The sequence below is a fragment of the Oryx dammah genome, unplaced genomic scaffold (genome assembly GCF_014754425.2).
Source record: "Oryx dammah isolate SB20612 unplaced genomic scaffold, SCBI_Odam_1.1 HiC_scaffold_28, whole genome shotgun sequence".
In the NCBI taxonomy this organism is placed as follows: Eukaryota; Metazoa; Chordata; class Mammalia; order Artiodactyla; family Bovidae; genus Oryx; species Oryx dammah.
In genome coordinates this window covers 65,413,996-65,429,941 of record NW_024070212.1, presented here as the reverse complement: position 1 = coordinate 65,429,941, position 15,946 = coordinate 65,413,996, and the positions used below count along the sequence as shown (strand labels likewise).

The 15,946-nt window shown below is 37.6% G+C and overlaps 1 protein-coding gene across 1 annotated transcript in view; it reads right to left on the bottom strand.

Moving 5' to 3' along the window:
• PIGK (phosphatidylinositol glycan anchor biosynthesis class K) overlaps nt 1-12,639 on the bottom strand; it is a 144,697-nt gene extending 132,058 nt beyond the window's left edge. Inside the window, exons 1-3 of the mRNA XM_040232539.1 lie at nt 12,496-12,639; nt 8,856-8,909; nt 3,899-3,990 (exon numbers count right to left, since the gene is read on the bottom strand). Coding sequence (XP_040088473.1) covers nt 3,899-3,990; nt 8,856-8,909; nt 12,496-12,588 — 239 coding nt within the window. The 5' untranslated portion in view covers nt 12,589-12,639. The remainder of the gene's footprint in view (nt 1-3,898; nt 3,991-8,855; nt 8,910-12,495) is intronic.
• Nucleotides 12,640-15,946: the final 3,307 nt, after the last annotated feature.

The following is a 15,946-nucleotide window of genomic DNA, read 5'->3' as shown; positions in this document are numbered from 1 at the left end:
TCCGACACCACAGTTCAAAAGCATCAATTCTTCTGTGCTCAACTTTCTTCACAGTCCACATGACTACTGGAAAAACCACAGCCTTGACTAGATGAAACTTTTATTGACAAAGAAATGTCTCTGCTTTTTAATATGCTATCTAGGTTAGTAATAACTTTCCTTCCAAGGAGTAAGCGTCTTTCAATTTCACGGCTGCAATCATCATCTGCAGTGAATTTGGAGCCCCAAAAAATAAAGCCAGCCACTGATTCCACTGTTTCCCCATATATTTGCCATGAAGTGATGGGACCAGATGCCATGATCTTCATTTTCTGAACACTGAGCTTTAAGCCAACTTTTTGACTCTCTTCCTTCACTTTCATAAAGAGGCTCTTTAGTTCTTCTTCACTTTCTGCCATAAGGGTGGTGTCATCTGCATATCTGAGGTTATTGATATTTCTCCCAGAAATCTTGATTCCAGCTTGTGCTTCATCCAGCCCAGCATTTCTCATGATGTACTCTGCATATAAGTTAAGTAAGCAGGGTGACAATATACAGGCTTGACGTACTCCTTTTCCTATTTGGAACCAGTCTGTTGTTCCATGTCTAGTTCTAGCTGTTGCTTTCTGACCTGTATACAGGTTTCTCAAGAGGCAGGTCAGGTGATCTGGTATTCCCATCTCTTTCAGAATTTTCCAGTTTATTGTGATTCACACAGTCAAAGGCTTTGGCATAGTCAATAAAGCAGAAATAGATGTTTTTCTGGAACTCTCTTGCTTTTTCCATGATCCACCGAATGTTGGCAATTTGATCTCTGGTTCCTCTACCTTTTCTAAAATCAGCTTGAACATCTGGAATTTCACAGTTCATGTATTGCTGAAGCCTGGCTTGGAGAATTTTGAGCATTTCTTTACTAGTATGTGAGATGAGTGCAATTGTGCAGTAGTCTTGAGCATTCTTTGGCATTGCCTTTCTTTGGGATTGGAATGAAACCTGACCATTTCCCGTCCTGTGGCCACTGCTGAATTTTCCAAATTTGCTGACATATTGAGTGCAGCACTTTCACAGCATCATCTTTGAGGATTTGAAATAGCTCAACTGGAATTCCATCACCTCCACTAGCTTTGTTTGTAGTGATACTTCCTAAGGCCCACTTGACTTCACATTCCGGGATGTTTGGCTCTAGGTGATCACACCATTGTCATTATCTGGATCGTGAAGATCTTTTTTGTACAGTTCAGTCCTTCTAAACCTTAAACCATTAAAAAAAAAAAAAAAAAAAAAAACCCAATGACTTATAAGGGGCTTCCCAGGTCACTCAGGGATAAAGAATCCGCCTGCCAATGCAGAAGACATGGGTTTGATCCCTGGGTCAGAAAGATCCCCTAGAGAACGGAGTGGCAACCCACTCCAGTATTCTTGCCTGGGAAATCCTATGGACAGAGCAGACTGGCAGGTACAGTCCATGGGGTTGCAAAAGAGTCAGACATGACTTAACAACTAAATAACAACAAATGAATAATAGACAGGACAAATATTCATTTACCAAAGTGAATCCTACTGCCAAATAATGCATAGTAATTCCCTGGAGGGGCACATTTGGTATAGAAGCAATAGCAGTTAAAAATCAACAGACTAACCACATACACCTATTTGAAGAGAACAAATAATAGTAATCAGCTAATGACAAGAATAATTCTTATACTTCATATAACAAATCATCCTTTCTCAGACCTAATGTACTTTTTAAAAGTGATATTACCAAGATGCCTTAATTTCCAGATGAAATACAGGAATTAAATTATAGTTACAATTATAGGCTATAGTTGTCAGCTTGTTAGGTTAAAATGATCTATTGATATAGACTGTAAATTTGTTTCTTGGGTCATGCACTGCTTCCTTTCTGCTCCTACAGCATTTTATACATACTTCTATTCACTTTATTTTAAGTACCTAAGTCCTATAAAATTAAAAAAAAAAAAACAATGAAATTAAAAGACACTCCTTGGAAGAAAAGTTATGACCAACCTAGATAGCATATTGAAAAACAGACATTACTTTGCCAACAAAAGTCCATTTAATCAAGGCTATGGTTTTTCCAGTGGTCATGTATGGATGTGAGAGCTGGACTGTGAAGAAAGCTAAGCACCGAAGAATTGATGCTTTTGAACTGTGATGTTGGTGAAGACTCTTGAGAGTCTCTTGGACTGCAAGGAGATCCAACCAGTCCATCCTAAAGGAGATCAGTCCTGGGTATTCTTTGGAAGAATGATGCTAAAGCTGAAACTACAGTACTTTGGCCACATCATGCAAAGAGTTGACTCATTGGAAAAGACCCTGATGCTGGGAGGACTGGGGGCAGGAGGAAAAGGGGACAACAGAGGATGAGATGGCTGGATGGCATCACCAACTCGATGGACATGAGTTTGAGTGAACTCCGGGAGTTGGTGATGGACAGGGAAGCCTGGTGTGCTGCGATTCATGGGGCTGCAAAGAGTCGGACACGACTTAGCAACTGAACTGAAATGAACTGAAGTCCTGTAAAGAAGGTGGTACCATCACAAGGTAATAGCCAAGGAAACAGGCCTAGTAGGGCAAAGTGACTAACCGAAATCACCACTGAACCACTGAACCCAGATTTCAAACTCAGATCTAACTGCAAAACTCCTTCCACACTGCCTCACATGGTAGAGAGGAACCATAGGACTAGATGAATCATACCTAGGTAACCAAACTGACTGCAGTTTCTTCTATAACTGCTTCTGAAGTAGCTAAAATAGATCTATCATATCTGACAAACCAAAGGTGGTGACAGATATTTGCGGGTGGAGGTGTGGAAGCTCTGCTTAGTACCTGAGCTCCCTCATACAATTAGGGAATATACCACTTTACGAGTCTTCACCGAAGGCAGAGGCCCCCTCCCTATACAGAAGCCAACAATGCCACATAGTCATTCTTCCTGTCACCGCTGCAGCATGGACATGAGCACTTAACCTATGCTCTTCCAACGTGACATTCCCATCAAGTACTCTGAATTAAAAGCTGGAGATGGTAAGAAACTGGGACAACAAAGGTCAGATTTTGGCAGCAGTAGCAACATTAAGTTTCAAAGGCAATGGTGGCAGCTATGTAATAGCTGAGTCTGCTGCTGCTGCTAAGTCGCTTCAGTCATGTCCGACTCTGTCCGACCCCATAGACGGCAGTCCACTAGGCTCCCCCATCCCTGGGATTCTCCAGGCAAGAACATTGGAGTGGGTTGCCATTTCCTTCTCCAATGCATGAAAGTGAAAAGCGAAAGTGAAGTCCCTCAGTCGTGTCCAACTCTTAGTGACCCCATGGACTGCATACCACCAGGCTCCTCCGTCCATGGCATTTTCCAGGCAAGAGTACTGGAGTGGGGTGCCATTGCCTTCTCTGAGTAGCTGAGTCTAGCCTTCAGCAAGCTGAGGCTGCATTCCTGTCATCAGACTGGTTTTATGCTATGATTTTTAGACACGTCTTTTCTGTTACATAGTCTCTCCTGTTTCTGACTCTTCAAGGGCTCAACCCTCCCAGCAAATTGGTAAACTAATCAATATGTTTTCAATAAATATCTTTTCTACTTGAATCAGTCAGAATTGCCTTCTGTTACCTACAATTAAACCCAGACTGAGGCACTGAATAATTAAATAAGGGACACTGAACAATTACACTTTATCAAATCTTCCTACCTTAGTATTTATTGATTGCTGTTTTATATAATTTGCCATTATAGTCTTAAATTAAAACTACTTTATACATGACAGTGTGCTGTAACAATAACAAAGTAACTTCAAATTAGGTTTCTTTATGTTTTTCAAAAACAACACAAATATAACAACAGTCATCTAAAGGCAATTTTCACTGAGGTTCAGAGTTAACCTTTATTAAGAATTCTTACCTGTCAGGAATACCTAGTCTCTTGACACTTCTATAAACAGAAAGAGTATTCGCAACATGTCGATAATTAAACCAGAATCTGGACGTACAAACCTAAAGTATCAAAACAAATATATTATTTGTAGGAATCAAAATAAACTACAGAGTTACAAAATTACTTTTAAGTAGGATATAGAGATGCCTAAAAAGTGTATCATAATCGGGCCTACAAACAGGAAAGCAGCTAAAGAATTGTCAATAAAACCAACCTCCCTAGAAAGAAGTCTTTCATAACTGGTCTTAAATTAAAAAAACTATTCAGCTTAAGAGAAAACAAATCTTTATGGCATTTAATCAAATATTGAATCAACTTAGTTACTCTCAATTTATGTGATCCTATAACGTTCTTATTCCTAAAATATTAAATTTTTTAGAATCCAAGACAAGGAACATAATCTCATCACAGAATAGAAGAGAAAATTAACTATACTGGGTTATATACTATTCCTTTCACTCTGGATAGCTTCCTAATTTTAGTTGTGAAAAATGTAAAATAGAGATAAAAACAGAGCATAGAATGATTTTATATGCACATAAGAAAATGCATCATAAAGAAGCTATTGAACTGAACAGAAAACCAGAAATGATTCCAACAAACTTTACACTTGAAAAAAAAAAAAAAAACGGATCCCTAAAAAAGACACCAAGGATACAAGGAAAATCTAACATAGTGCCTCAGAAGTCAGTCCTCTCGGGCATCTATTCCAAAGGAAAAACCAGAGACTGGGGTTGGTTGGTAGTGTACCTACTTGCTAGCATCCTACCTCCTATCACATACTTCTACTGAGGTTTAAGTATAATGACAGAAAACATCACAAACGTTCTTGCCCCTGCAAGTGGAAAGGAACAAGCCTTTTTTATTACAACGAATTTTCAACCTGGAATCCAATAAGGAAAACACTAAAATTTTTGACTACATTAAAGAAAAACATACCATATAATCCTAACAGAAATGAAAAACTTGAAATAATTATAACTTAATAAGATGAACAACTCCATTCTGAAAAATGGGCAAAGGATAAGACCAAGCATTTCATAACAAAGGTATTAAAAATGGACAGTGAAACTTTTAATAATGCTCAACTTCTGTCATAATTTTAAAAACATAAATCAAATTGATAACCATCCAAAAGCCTGACAATTCATATTATTGGGAAGACTGTGGAGCATGAACACTTATATCCTACTCATGGGAAGGTAAATTAATATAAACGTCCTAAGAGGGTAATTTGCAATATACACCAAGTTTTAAAATGTACTTATTTTTTTATTTGGCTCATATAAGCATGCAAAATTAATGATCAGTGATCAGTGCAAAGAAACAGAGGAAAATAATAGAATGGGAAAGACTAGAGAGCTCTTCAAAAAAATTCAAGATACCAAGGGAACATTTCATACAAAGATGGGTACAATAAAGGACAGAAATGGTATGGACCTAACAGAAGCAGAAGATATTAAGAAGAGGTGGCAAGAATACACAGAAGAACCATACAAAAAAGATCTTCATGATCCAGATAATCACGATGGTGTGATCACTCACCTAGAGCTAGACATCCTGGATGTGAAGTCAAGTGGGACTTAGGAAACATCACTACGAACAAAGCTAGTGGAGGTGATGGAATTCCAGTTGAGCTATTTCAAATCCTCAAAGATGATGCTGTGAAAGTGCTGAGCTTTGGAAAACTCAGCAGTGGCCACAGGACTGGAAAAGGTCAGTTTTCACTCCAATCCCAAAGAAACGCAATGTTAAACAATTTTGAAACAACCAAACAACAGCACTCATCCCACACACTGGCAAAGTAATGCTCAAAATTCTCCAAGCCAGGCTTCAACAGTACATGAGCCATGAACTTCCAGATGTTCAAGCTGGTTTTAGAAAAGGCAGAGGAACCAGAGATCAAATTGCCAACATCCACTGGATCATTGAAAAAGCGAGAGAATTCCAGAAAAACATCTATTTCTGCTTTATTGACTATGCCAAAGCCTTTGACTGTGTGGATCACAATAAACTGTGGAAAATTCTTAAAAAGATGAGAATACCAGACCACCTTATCTGCCTCCTGAGAAATGTGGAAAAAATAGCTAGAACTGGACATGGAACAACAGACTGGTTCCAAATAGGAAAAGGGGTACGTCAAGGCTGCATATTGTCACCCTGCTTATTTAACTTCCATGCAGAGTACATCATGAAAAATGCTGGGCTGAATGAAGCCCAAGCTGGAATCAAGACTTCCAGGAGAAATATCAATCACCTCAGATATGCAGATGACACTCCCCTTATGTCAGAAAGTGAAGAACTAAAGAGCCTCTTGATGAAAGTGAAAGAGGAGAGTGAAAAAGTTGGTTTAAAACTCAACGTTCAAAAAACTAACATTATGGCATCTGGTCCCATCACTTCATGGCAAACAGAGGGGAAACAATGGAAACAGTGACAGACTTTATCTTTTTGGGCTCCAGAATCACTGCAGATGGTGACTGCAGCCATGAAATTAAAATATGCTTGCTCCTTGGAAGAAAGCTATGACTAACCTAGACAGCATATTAAAAAGCCGAGACATTACTTTGCTGACAAAGGTCCATCTAGTCAAAGTTTGTTTTTTCCAGTAGTCATCTATAGATGTGAAAGCTGGACTATAAAGAAAGCTGAGCACCGAAGAACTGATGCTTTTGAACTGTGGTGTTGTCTTGAGAGTCCCTTGGACTGCAAGGAGATCCAACCAGTCTATCCTAGAGGAAAGCAGTCCTGAATATTCATTGGAAGGACTGATGCGGAAGCTGAAACTCCAATACTTTGGCCACCTGATGCAAAGAACTGACTCATTTGAAAAGACCCTTATGCTGGGAATGATTGAAGGCAGGAGGAGAAGGGGACACCAGAGGATGAAATGGTTGGATGGCATCACCGCCTCAATGGACATGTATTTGAGTAAGCTCCAGGAATTAGTGGTGGACAGGGAAGCCTGGCATACTGCAGTCCATGGGGTCGCAAAGAGTTGGACACAACTGAGCAACTGAACTGAACTGAACTGAAGCATGCAAAAATATGTATTCAAGGATTTTCACTATACTATTGCCTATATTAGCAAAAACCAAAACCAAAAAAGGTAGAATCAAAATCACTACCCATCAGTATTACTTTTTTCACCATGAGTATGGATTATATAACTTTTATTAAACAGAGACAAAAATGTTTTAATCAAAGCAAATCTTGAAACTAAAATGGAATCCAATTTTCTTCTATCTCCCTCTGGTGGCAAGTTTTCTCAGTCATATTACAAGAGCAAAGGGTCATTTCATTTACCTCTGATCATCCAGTCAAGACTAAAATTAATTCAAACTGGGGGGAGGAGGGGCAGTTGGAATATATATATATTTAATTTGAAAAAATAACATTGAAAGAAATGTATGTTTTATACTTTCAACTCGGCCCTTCCTGGTCAAATATCATAATTTTCCATTTAAGAAAGTACAATTTACTGAAGTCTCGCTCTAGTAAATCTGGGTTAACGTGTAAAAGTGTTAGTTGCTCAGTCTTGTCCAACTCTTTGTGACGCTATGGACTGTAGCCCACCAGGCTCCTCTGCCCATGGAATTTTCCAGGCAAGAATGCTGGAGTGGGTGGTCATTCCCTTCTCCAGGGGATCTTCCCAACATAGGGATCAAACCCAGGTCTCCCCAGTAGCATTGCTGGTAGATTCTTTACCGTCTGGGCACCAGGGAAGCCATTAATGTGTAAAATATTGCACAAATATGAAAACAGCAGTTGTGAAATACTCAGTGGTAATTCTTTTTCACCCTCAGTTTCTCTATGGAGACCCAGGTTGCTGAGATTAGAGAGGGGCTGTTTCAAGAACATGGAAGTTCCCAGAACAAGGAAGAGTTTAATGTGTGTGTGGTATGAGATAACAGGCTTCTATTCTAAAGGAGCCTTTTGGAAATTAGCTGTCTGCACATAGGCAGTTATTCCCTCTTTTAAGAATTTCCATAAAGCGACCAACTGGAAGTGCTCTTAAGTTTCCTACACTTTCCTGGTGGCTCAGAGAGTAAAGAATCTGCCTGCAATGAGCGAGACCCAGGTTCATTTCCCAGGTAGGGAAGATCCCCTGGAGAAGGAAATGACAACCCACTCCAATATTTTTGCCTGGAAAATCCCATGGACAGAGAAGCCTGGCACACTACAGTCCATGGGATCACAAAGAGTCAGACACAACTGAGCGACTAACACTTTAGTTTTCTACAAAACAAGTTATCTTCTCAAACTGGTGGATCATGGCCTGCTACCTCACAGTTTTGTCCAATTTAAGGGATCACTAAAACCTCTCCTCTTCTCATGAGCAGCTTTTGTTCAATTCCTTTATAAAATCTCTTATGAGGTGGTAGCATATAAAAGGTATTTGTTCCTGAAGAACAAGAAAATGAGTCATGAACCCGAACAAGGAAATGAGTCATGAGACATGTTACTATTCTATTTAATCACAATAACATAAAATTAATCTGTCTCCTTCTAAACATTTCTGTATAACTTGAATTTTCTACAATGATCATTTATTTTTGTAAACAAAAAAAAATTTTTTTAAGAAAACAGCCAAAGTAGAGAGTTTCTATAAACTAACATTATAGATAAGAAATATTCAATGTAAGTTACTAGTTTCTGTCATTAAAATACCACTACACTTCATAAAATACTTCCCTTAACAACAGGATCTCTAGCTTATCTTTCTGTTTATTTACACATCACCACTTGACAGATATACTGGAAGCAAAGAATATTATTAGTTGATGTGGTCAATTTAAAATATAGCCATATAAATATAATTTCTGTTATAAAAAATAAATTTTATTCTTAAGAATTTGATTCACACAAAATTTCTCAGACACGTATCTAATGTAAACAAGGTAAACCTTTATAGAATACATACCAAAACTGCCCAGTTGTTTGTATGGCCACTTCTAAAGAACTGTTCTGCTTGATCCTAGTAATCAAATAATAGCAAAAAGATTAGAAGAAAGTCAAATTTCCCAGAATAAAGACTGATAAAGGGCAGTTAAGACACATGGAATTTTTAGTTACAATAAGTCATCACCACACAAGTTTATAAATATTCTAGTATTTGACTTTATGAAAGCCAAAATAATTTTATTTGGGGGGTTATTGTGAGAGGGGCTGTTTTTAAACATTTTATCTCAAATAGTCAGCTCTTCCTCATATGCTTCCAGTTTTCCAGTCAGTCTTTAAATTGTGAATGACTTATTTCATGTCTTCATTCTACACATAACAATATCCTTCCTGCTGAATAGAAATGAATATTGAGTGCTTCCTATTATTTTATTTGAACTCACCAAAATGTCTGATTGAATACATTCTCTACCATACTTCCATGTACCATTTTACTATCTGTTAGAGTAAATCTTAATTACATTTGCCATCATGGAACATTAAAAATCTCAACATCCAATACCATCCAGACTCCTAATGAATATGATTTTTATTATATATTAAAATAACAGTGAATATAAACCATAATGATCTCAGATCTGCTCCTAAACAGCATTAACTATGAGAACAATCAGACTGCCTGGATTCAAATCTGGACCCTACTACTTACTAGCTGTATAAACTTAGGAAAGCGGCTTAACTTCCTGTGCTTCTGCTTCCCCATCTATAAAATGGTAGCATTATCTGACACATAGAATGTAGGAATGGTGATTGGAATATAATAACTGCAAAACACATACTAGCTCTTTTAATTTTCAGCTAGGAATAAAATTTCCAGAAGAATGAAATTAAAAAATCACTCGAGTGCATGTGTTTGTGTTATATATATATATACCTGTTACGTCTTATAGACAATCCAGAATGAACTTTTTGGCCAACCCAACCCAATATATATCTCTTTATAAACTTCTCAACAGTTGAATAGATGCTAAAGAAAGCAACATGCATTAGTGAGCTAGGAATCTGAAGATCTGGTTTCAGCCCAGATCCTATCCCTTACCTGGTTGTGAGTCTAGACTGTCATTTAGCTCGATTTTCCTCATGTAGAAATGAGAACTGACCCAATAATCTCTAATGTCACTTCTAGCTCCAAAATTCTCACATTGCTAAGACTTCAGTGAAAAAAACTGAGATGTCAAAACTCTTCTGTGATTGTTAAGATAATATAGACACTGCAAAGTTATTCAACCACATATGGTTAGTGGAGCACCTATTATGTGCCAGGTACTATGTAATGTACAGTGATTCAAAAATCACTTAAAAACCATGCTGCCTTCTCTCAAGGATCCCTGAGGTCAATAAAGACAAGCATGCAAACACATTACACTACAATATAATATTCATTCATTCATCACATTCATTGGGTACCACATGCCAGCTACTGTTCTCAATGCTCAGAACACAGCAATGGGCGAAACAATGCTAGTACTTGCCTCCAAAGAGGTTACATCAAACAGATAAGGATAAACAACAAATTCTCTAAAGGTAAGATATACAGTATCATAAAAAAGTATAATAGGGGGACCTGACCTGGGGGAAGCCCAGCAGGGATGTCAGGGGAGGTTTCTCCAGGGAAATTTGGGTTATGATTCAACAGATAGAGAGGGAAAATAATTCCAAACAGAGAGAACATTACCCAAACGCCAGAAAGGAACTTAAAGGTTCTAGAAACTAAAGGAAAATTAGCATAACTAGAAGTTTTAAAGAGAGAGAGGGGAGACAGAACCAGAGTGCAGGCAGGAGCCTATGGGTCATAACCAAGATTTAGCTCTTTATCCTTAAAACAACATTAAAGTATATATAGGTGACATGGTCAGATTTGTGTATTTAAAAGTTACTCTAGCTGAGGCTTGGAGAACAGACTGGATTGAAGAAAGAATGACCTGAGGCAGACCAAGTAGGCAGCTATTGCCCTATAAATGAAAGATGATGGAATAATAGTGAGTACAAAGTATACATGGGTTATAATATGATAGACGAATGCTATACTAGCCAAGTGCACACAGTACAACAGTAAGTGCAAAATAAAGAAAAGGGAAAGGTTCTACAGGGGTTAACTTTTACTGCATTTTAGTAAATGAACAAACAAAGAAACAGGAAGAATAACACAACAGAATGTAAAAAAAACACAACTATGTAACTACAAAAAAGAGTAATAAAATCCAAAACAAAGTATACAGAATAATCTACTAAAATATATAAGAAAAATAGAATTTCTATACATATTTATATTATCTAGACAACATGCTTCATAAATAGTTAATATATAAATTAGCAATAATTCATGAATATAAAGAAAGCATGCATGCTTTCTTTTTAAAATGGTAGAGTTGCATATTTAAAAGCTTTCAGCATTAGTCTAAGCTCAACGTCTGAGATCAGTCCTGGGTGTTCATTGGAAGGACTGACGCTAAAGCTGAAACTCCCAATACTTTGGCCATCTCATGCGAAGAGTTGACTCATTGGAAAAGACCCGGATGCTGGGAGGGATTGGGGGCAGGAGGAGAAGGGGAAGACAGAGGATGAGATGGCTGGATGGCATCACTGACTCGATGGACGTGAGTCTGAGTGAACTCCGGGAGTTGGTGATGGACAGGGAGGCCTGGCGTGCTGCAATTCACGGGGTCGCAAAGAGCCGGGACACGACTGAGCGTCTGAACTGACTGACTGACTAAGGTCTGAGATGGTGGGGAGAATGGGCTCCTATATGAAGACTGGGACGTAGGCAGAGACTAGATCATGATGTTTACACTTTACTCCGTCCAAAAACACTGAAAGTATGCAATCTAAAGAGTAATCTGATCAAACTTACTTTGATGAAGACTAAAGAGAAGGAATTTGGAAGCCTGAAGAAAACAAGATAAGGTTACTGAAAAAATCTAGGCAAGAAAAGACGAGGGCCTGCATCAAGTCAGTGGAACTGAAGAAGTGAAAGCAATTTTAAATATTGAGAATACAGAATTTAGTGATGATTAAAATGTGAAATAGAGGAGTTCTTTTTTTTTTTTGTAATCCTAGGTTTCCAGCACAGGAGAAACCCCATAGGAGGTGGGGTAGGTCCGAATATAAAACTTCGGACACAAATTTTCAAACGTCTGCTATTCTGAAAAATGATGCTAGAGATGTAGGCTGCAGAACTGGACGAAGGTATTATCAGAGTACAGGGGAGAATAAAGGCTTTATATCTGGCCAGAACTTAGTGTGAGTCAAAAACAAAACACTGTACCCATCTGATTCCTAGTAGAGCGTTGTAGTTTGGTAGTGGGGACGTAGGCGCGGCACTCTAGAGCTGACCTTTCACCTACTAAGGACTGCACGCTCTTCGGAGCAAAGGATCACGCCCTCTCCCGCCGCCCAGCACTTGATTCTTTTCATTCGCCATTTTAAAAGGCTGAAACAGACAGTCACTGTCCTCTCCGTTCCCTGCGACACCCTCCCCACAGCACAGTCAGCTTCCAGGAGGCTTCCCTCCGTGGCTGTGTATCGGACATCTGCTGGACGCTTACAGCCACGACACAGCTGTCCCCCGCAGGGCCCTGTCGTTCAGAGGGACTGACTCCTACCTCGATCTGACTAGCGGCCAAGCTGCCGAAAGGCAAGAGCAACAACCCTGCCAGAGCAGTCAAACCCTGGCTGAGAAAACAGATGTCGACCATGTTTGCCGGCTTCAGCGCACCTGGAGGGGCGGGACGAGTGCCGTAAAGCAGCGCGGGGCGGGATTTGCGTAGTTTTTTTTTTTCTTTTCTTTGCGACACCTGCCCCCCTTCTAGAGAGCGGCTCCCTCGCCAGCTTTCAAAAGCCTGCCTTTCCAGTAGCTGGGACTGAGTTTGAACCTTGAACTAAATTTTCAGGTTTTGTATTATAAAATGGACGTTTTAAAAGTTTTTTGAAAAGCAATGGAGAAAAACTGTGAGAAGAAGCTTAAGAAGCTATTATTTCCTTTTTTGGTTAGTGTTGCCCATTCTTTGACTATATGAAACATGATGTGATGTGGAAGAGTAAGCTTTGGGGTACAAAAAGGTGGTTAATTGGATCAATTGCAAATGAAAACATGGGTGAGCGCTCCAACTCTTATACTTGGGGTCTATTACCTGTTAAACGTATGAACATGGAGAAATTAGTTACATTTTTGTTTATTTTGTAATTATAGAGCTAAAACATATCAGAGTCTGAGGATTTAATAAATCGTGTGTATTCATTCCATTATGTTTATTATATTCATTTAGTTTTAAATTCTGCTTTGCATCTAGCATGACATAAAAGTATTTATGCTGCTTCATAATCTTAGTAATTTTAACATTTAATGTGACATGGAGTTCTGTCCCTTACTGAGGCCTAAGCCAAAGTAATTGCCCGTCTTTTGGGCAATACACAGTCTCTAAATTTTAGTATTAAAATAATATTATAAAGAGTTCTCTTTGGACAGTTTTTTTTACATTTCTGAATTATTTTCTTTGGATAATTTTCCTAGAATGAGTATCTTGAGTCAAAAGACACAAAAGCTTTAGTGGCTATGAATGATGTTGCTTTCCAAAGTGTACTAATTTACAATGCCATCAAAATATGCAACTGAACACCAAAGTATGCCATTCTTTTCCCTCTCAATTCCTTGGTGTAAAATGTTACCTAAGGTGGTTCTAGTTCTTTAATTACCATCAAGACCTTATGTTGTTTTTTTTTTTTCAATAAAATATCTGTATGTCTTCTGATGTAAAATTTATGTTCATAGCTTTGTTTTACGTGTGCATTTGAATGATATATTTATAAAGAAGTGATATTGACCCTTGCCATAGTTTATGCTGTTGCTTTTCCCAGTATTGGTCTCTCTTTCTATTTTGTTTCTTTTGCTTTTGCACTTTGTATGATCTTTAATGTCAGCCTTAAATCAGATTTCAGTCTTTCCCTGATGAAGATAAGAAAGTAAGCACATGTCCAGCATGTCTTGTACCTGAATGCTTCAAGTTCATTTAGGTCTCAAATCAAAAGTTTTATTTCCTTTTAATTTTATATTTAACTCTTCAACTATCTGGAATATATTTAAGTATATTCTATAAGATTTTATAAGATGTCAATTGCTGCATAACAAACCACCCAAAACTTTGTGGTATGTCCATATCTAGATACACAAGGATGCAGAAACGGAGACATGAGTCCATGGGACCCATTGCAATAATGATCTACCAGTACTTTTATCAAAATTAGTATTTAATTATCCAATATAATTTTCTACATAATGCTAACCTTTCTTATTGACTCCTGATATCTCTTCTATTAAATTCTTATAAGAAATAGAATATTTCTGGACTCTTTTCAATTAAAATAATTGTCTAGTTTGGGGCCAGAGGTATGTTATTTTAATTATTGTTGCTTTAACATGTTTTGATATTTGGCCATTAGGGCTAACCATTTCAGTATGCTTCATTTTTCACAAAATTCTTTGATTAATTCTTCTGGTAATTTTCCAGCTGAATTTTATGATAATATTTATAAAAATTACTATTTGGGTTTTTTCAATGGGGTTATGAAAATCTCAAATTTGAGAGAAACTGACATCTTTATCATAGTCTCTCATTCAAGAATATCATAGTTTCATTTATTTGTGGTTCCTTTTTTAAATTTCTCAGTAAAACTTTAAGTCAAAGGTCACTAAATTAAACTACTTTGTAAGCATTTTTAACATTTGTTGTTATTCTTAATAGATTTCTTTTACATTATGTAGGAAGTTCAGTTCAGTCACTCAGTCGTGTCTGACTCTGTGACCCCATGAACTGCAGCACACCAGGCCTCCCTGTCCATCACCAACTCCCAGAGTTTACCCAAACTCATGTCCATTGAGTCAGTGATGCCATCTAACGATCTCATCTTCTGTCATCCCCTTCTCCTCCTGCCTTCAGTCTTTCCCAACATCAGGGTCTTTTCAAATGAGTCAGCTCTTCGTATCAGGTGGCCAAAATACTGGAATTTCAGCTTTAACATCAGTCCTTCCAATGAACACCCAGGACTGATCTCCTTTAGGATGGACTGGTTGGACCTCCTTGCAGTCCAAGGGACTCAAGAGTCTTCTCCAACACCACAATTCAAAAGCATCGATTCTTCTGCGCTCAGCCTTGTTTATAGTCCAACTCTTACATCCATACATGACCACTGAAAAAACCATAGCCTTGACTAGATGGACCTTTGTTGACAAAGTAATGTCTCTGCTTTTTAATGTAGGAAACACATAGATAAATGATTATAAGTAATATCTATAACAGTATGTATTCTGATCAGTTATTGTTGATATGCAGGTCATATTTTGTGTCCAGCTGCTTTTTCATTATTTTAATAAGAATTATTTAATTATCTTAATACTCAAAATTATTTAAAATGTTTTTGACAAGTTGCTTTGGCTTTCCTAGTTTTACAATAATGTTATCTGAAAATTATCTTTTGTCTCTTCCTTTCCAATATTATTGCTTGTATTTCATTTTCATGGTTTATGTTATTATTTTAATATAATTAATAATATTGATTGCAGAAGATGCGAAGATTTTCTTGCTTCATTTTAATTTTAAAAGAATGACTTTAGCACTTTTCCATTAAGTCTGCCATTAGCTCTTAGATTTGAATAAATACTCATTGTTATGTGAAAGAAATAGATTTCTATTTCTCTTTTTTCACTGAACAACTAATTTTCAAGTATGGAGTGGGCAGTTTCACACTTTAATGTAGAACACATGAGCAGTTTTAAACACTACTCGAAGTGGGAAATAATAATTTTTCAATCTGTTAATATGTGAAATAGCATAGTTTAAAATTTGATTAGAATTGTTAGCCATACTCATAGATAGAAAAGCTATGACAAACCTAGAAACCTTATTAAAAAGCAGAGACATCACTTTGCTGACAAAGGTCCATATAGTCAAAGCTATGGTTTTTCCAGTAGTCATGTACATATGTGAGTTGGACCATTAAGAAGGCTAAATGCTGAAAAATTGATGCTTTCAAATAGTGGTGCTGGAGAAGACTCCTGGG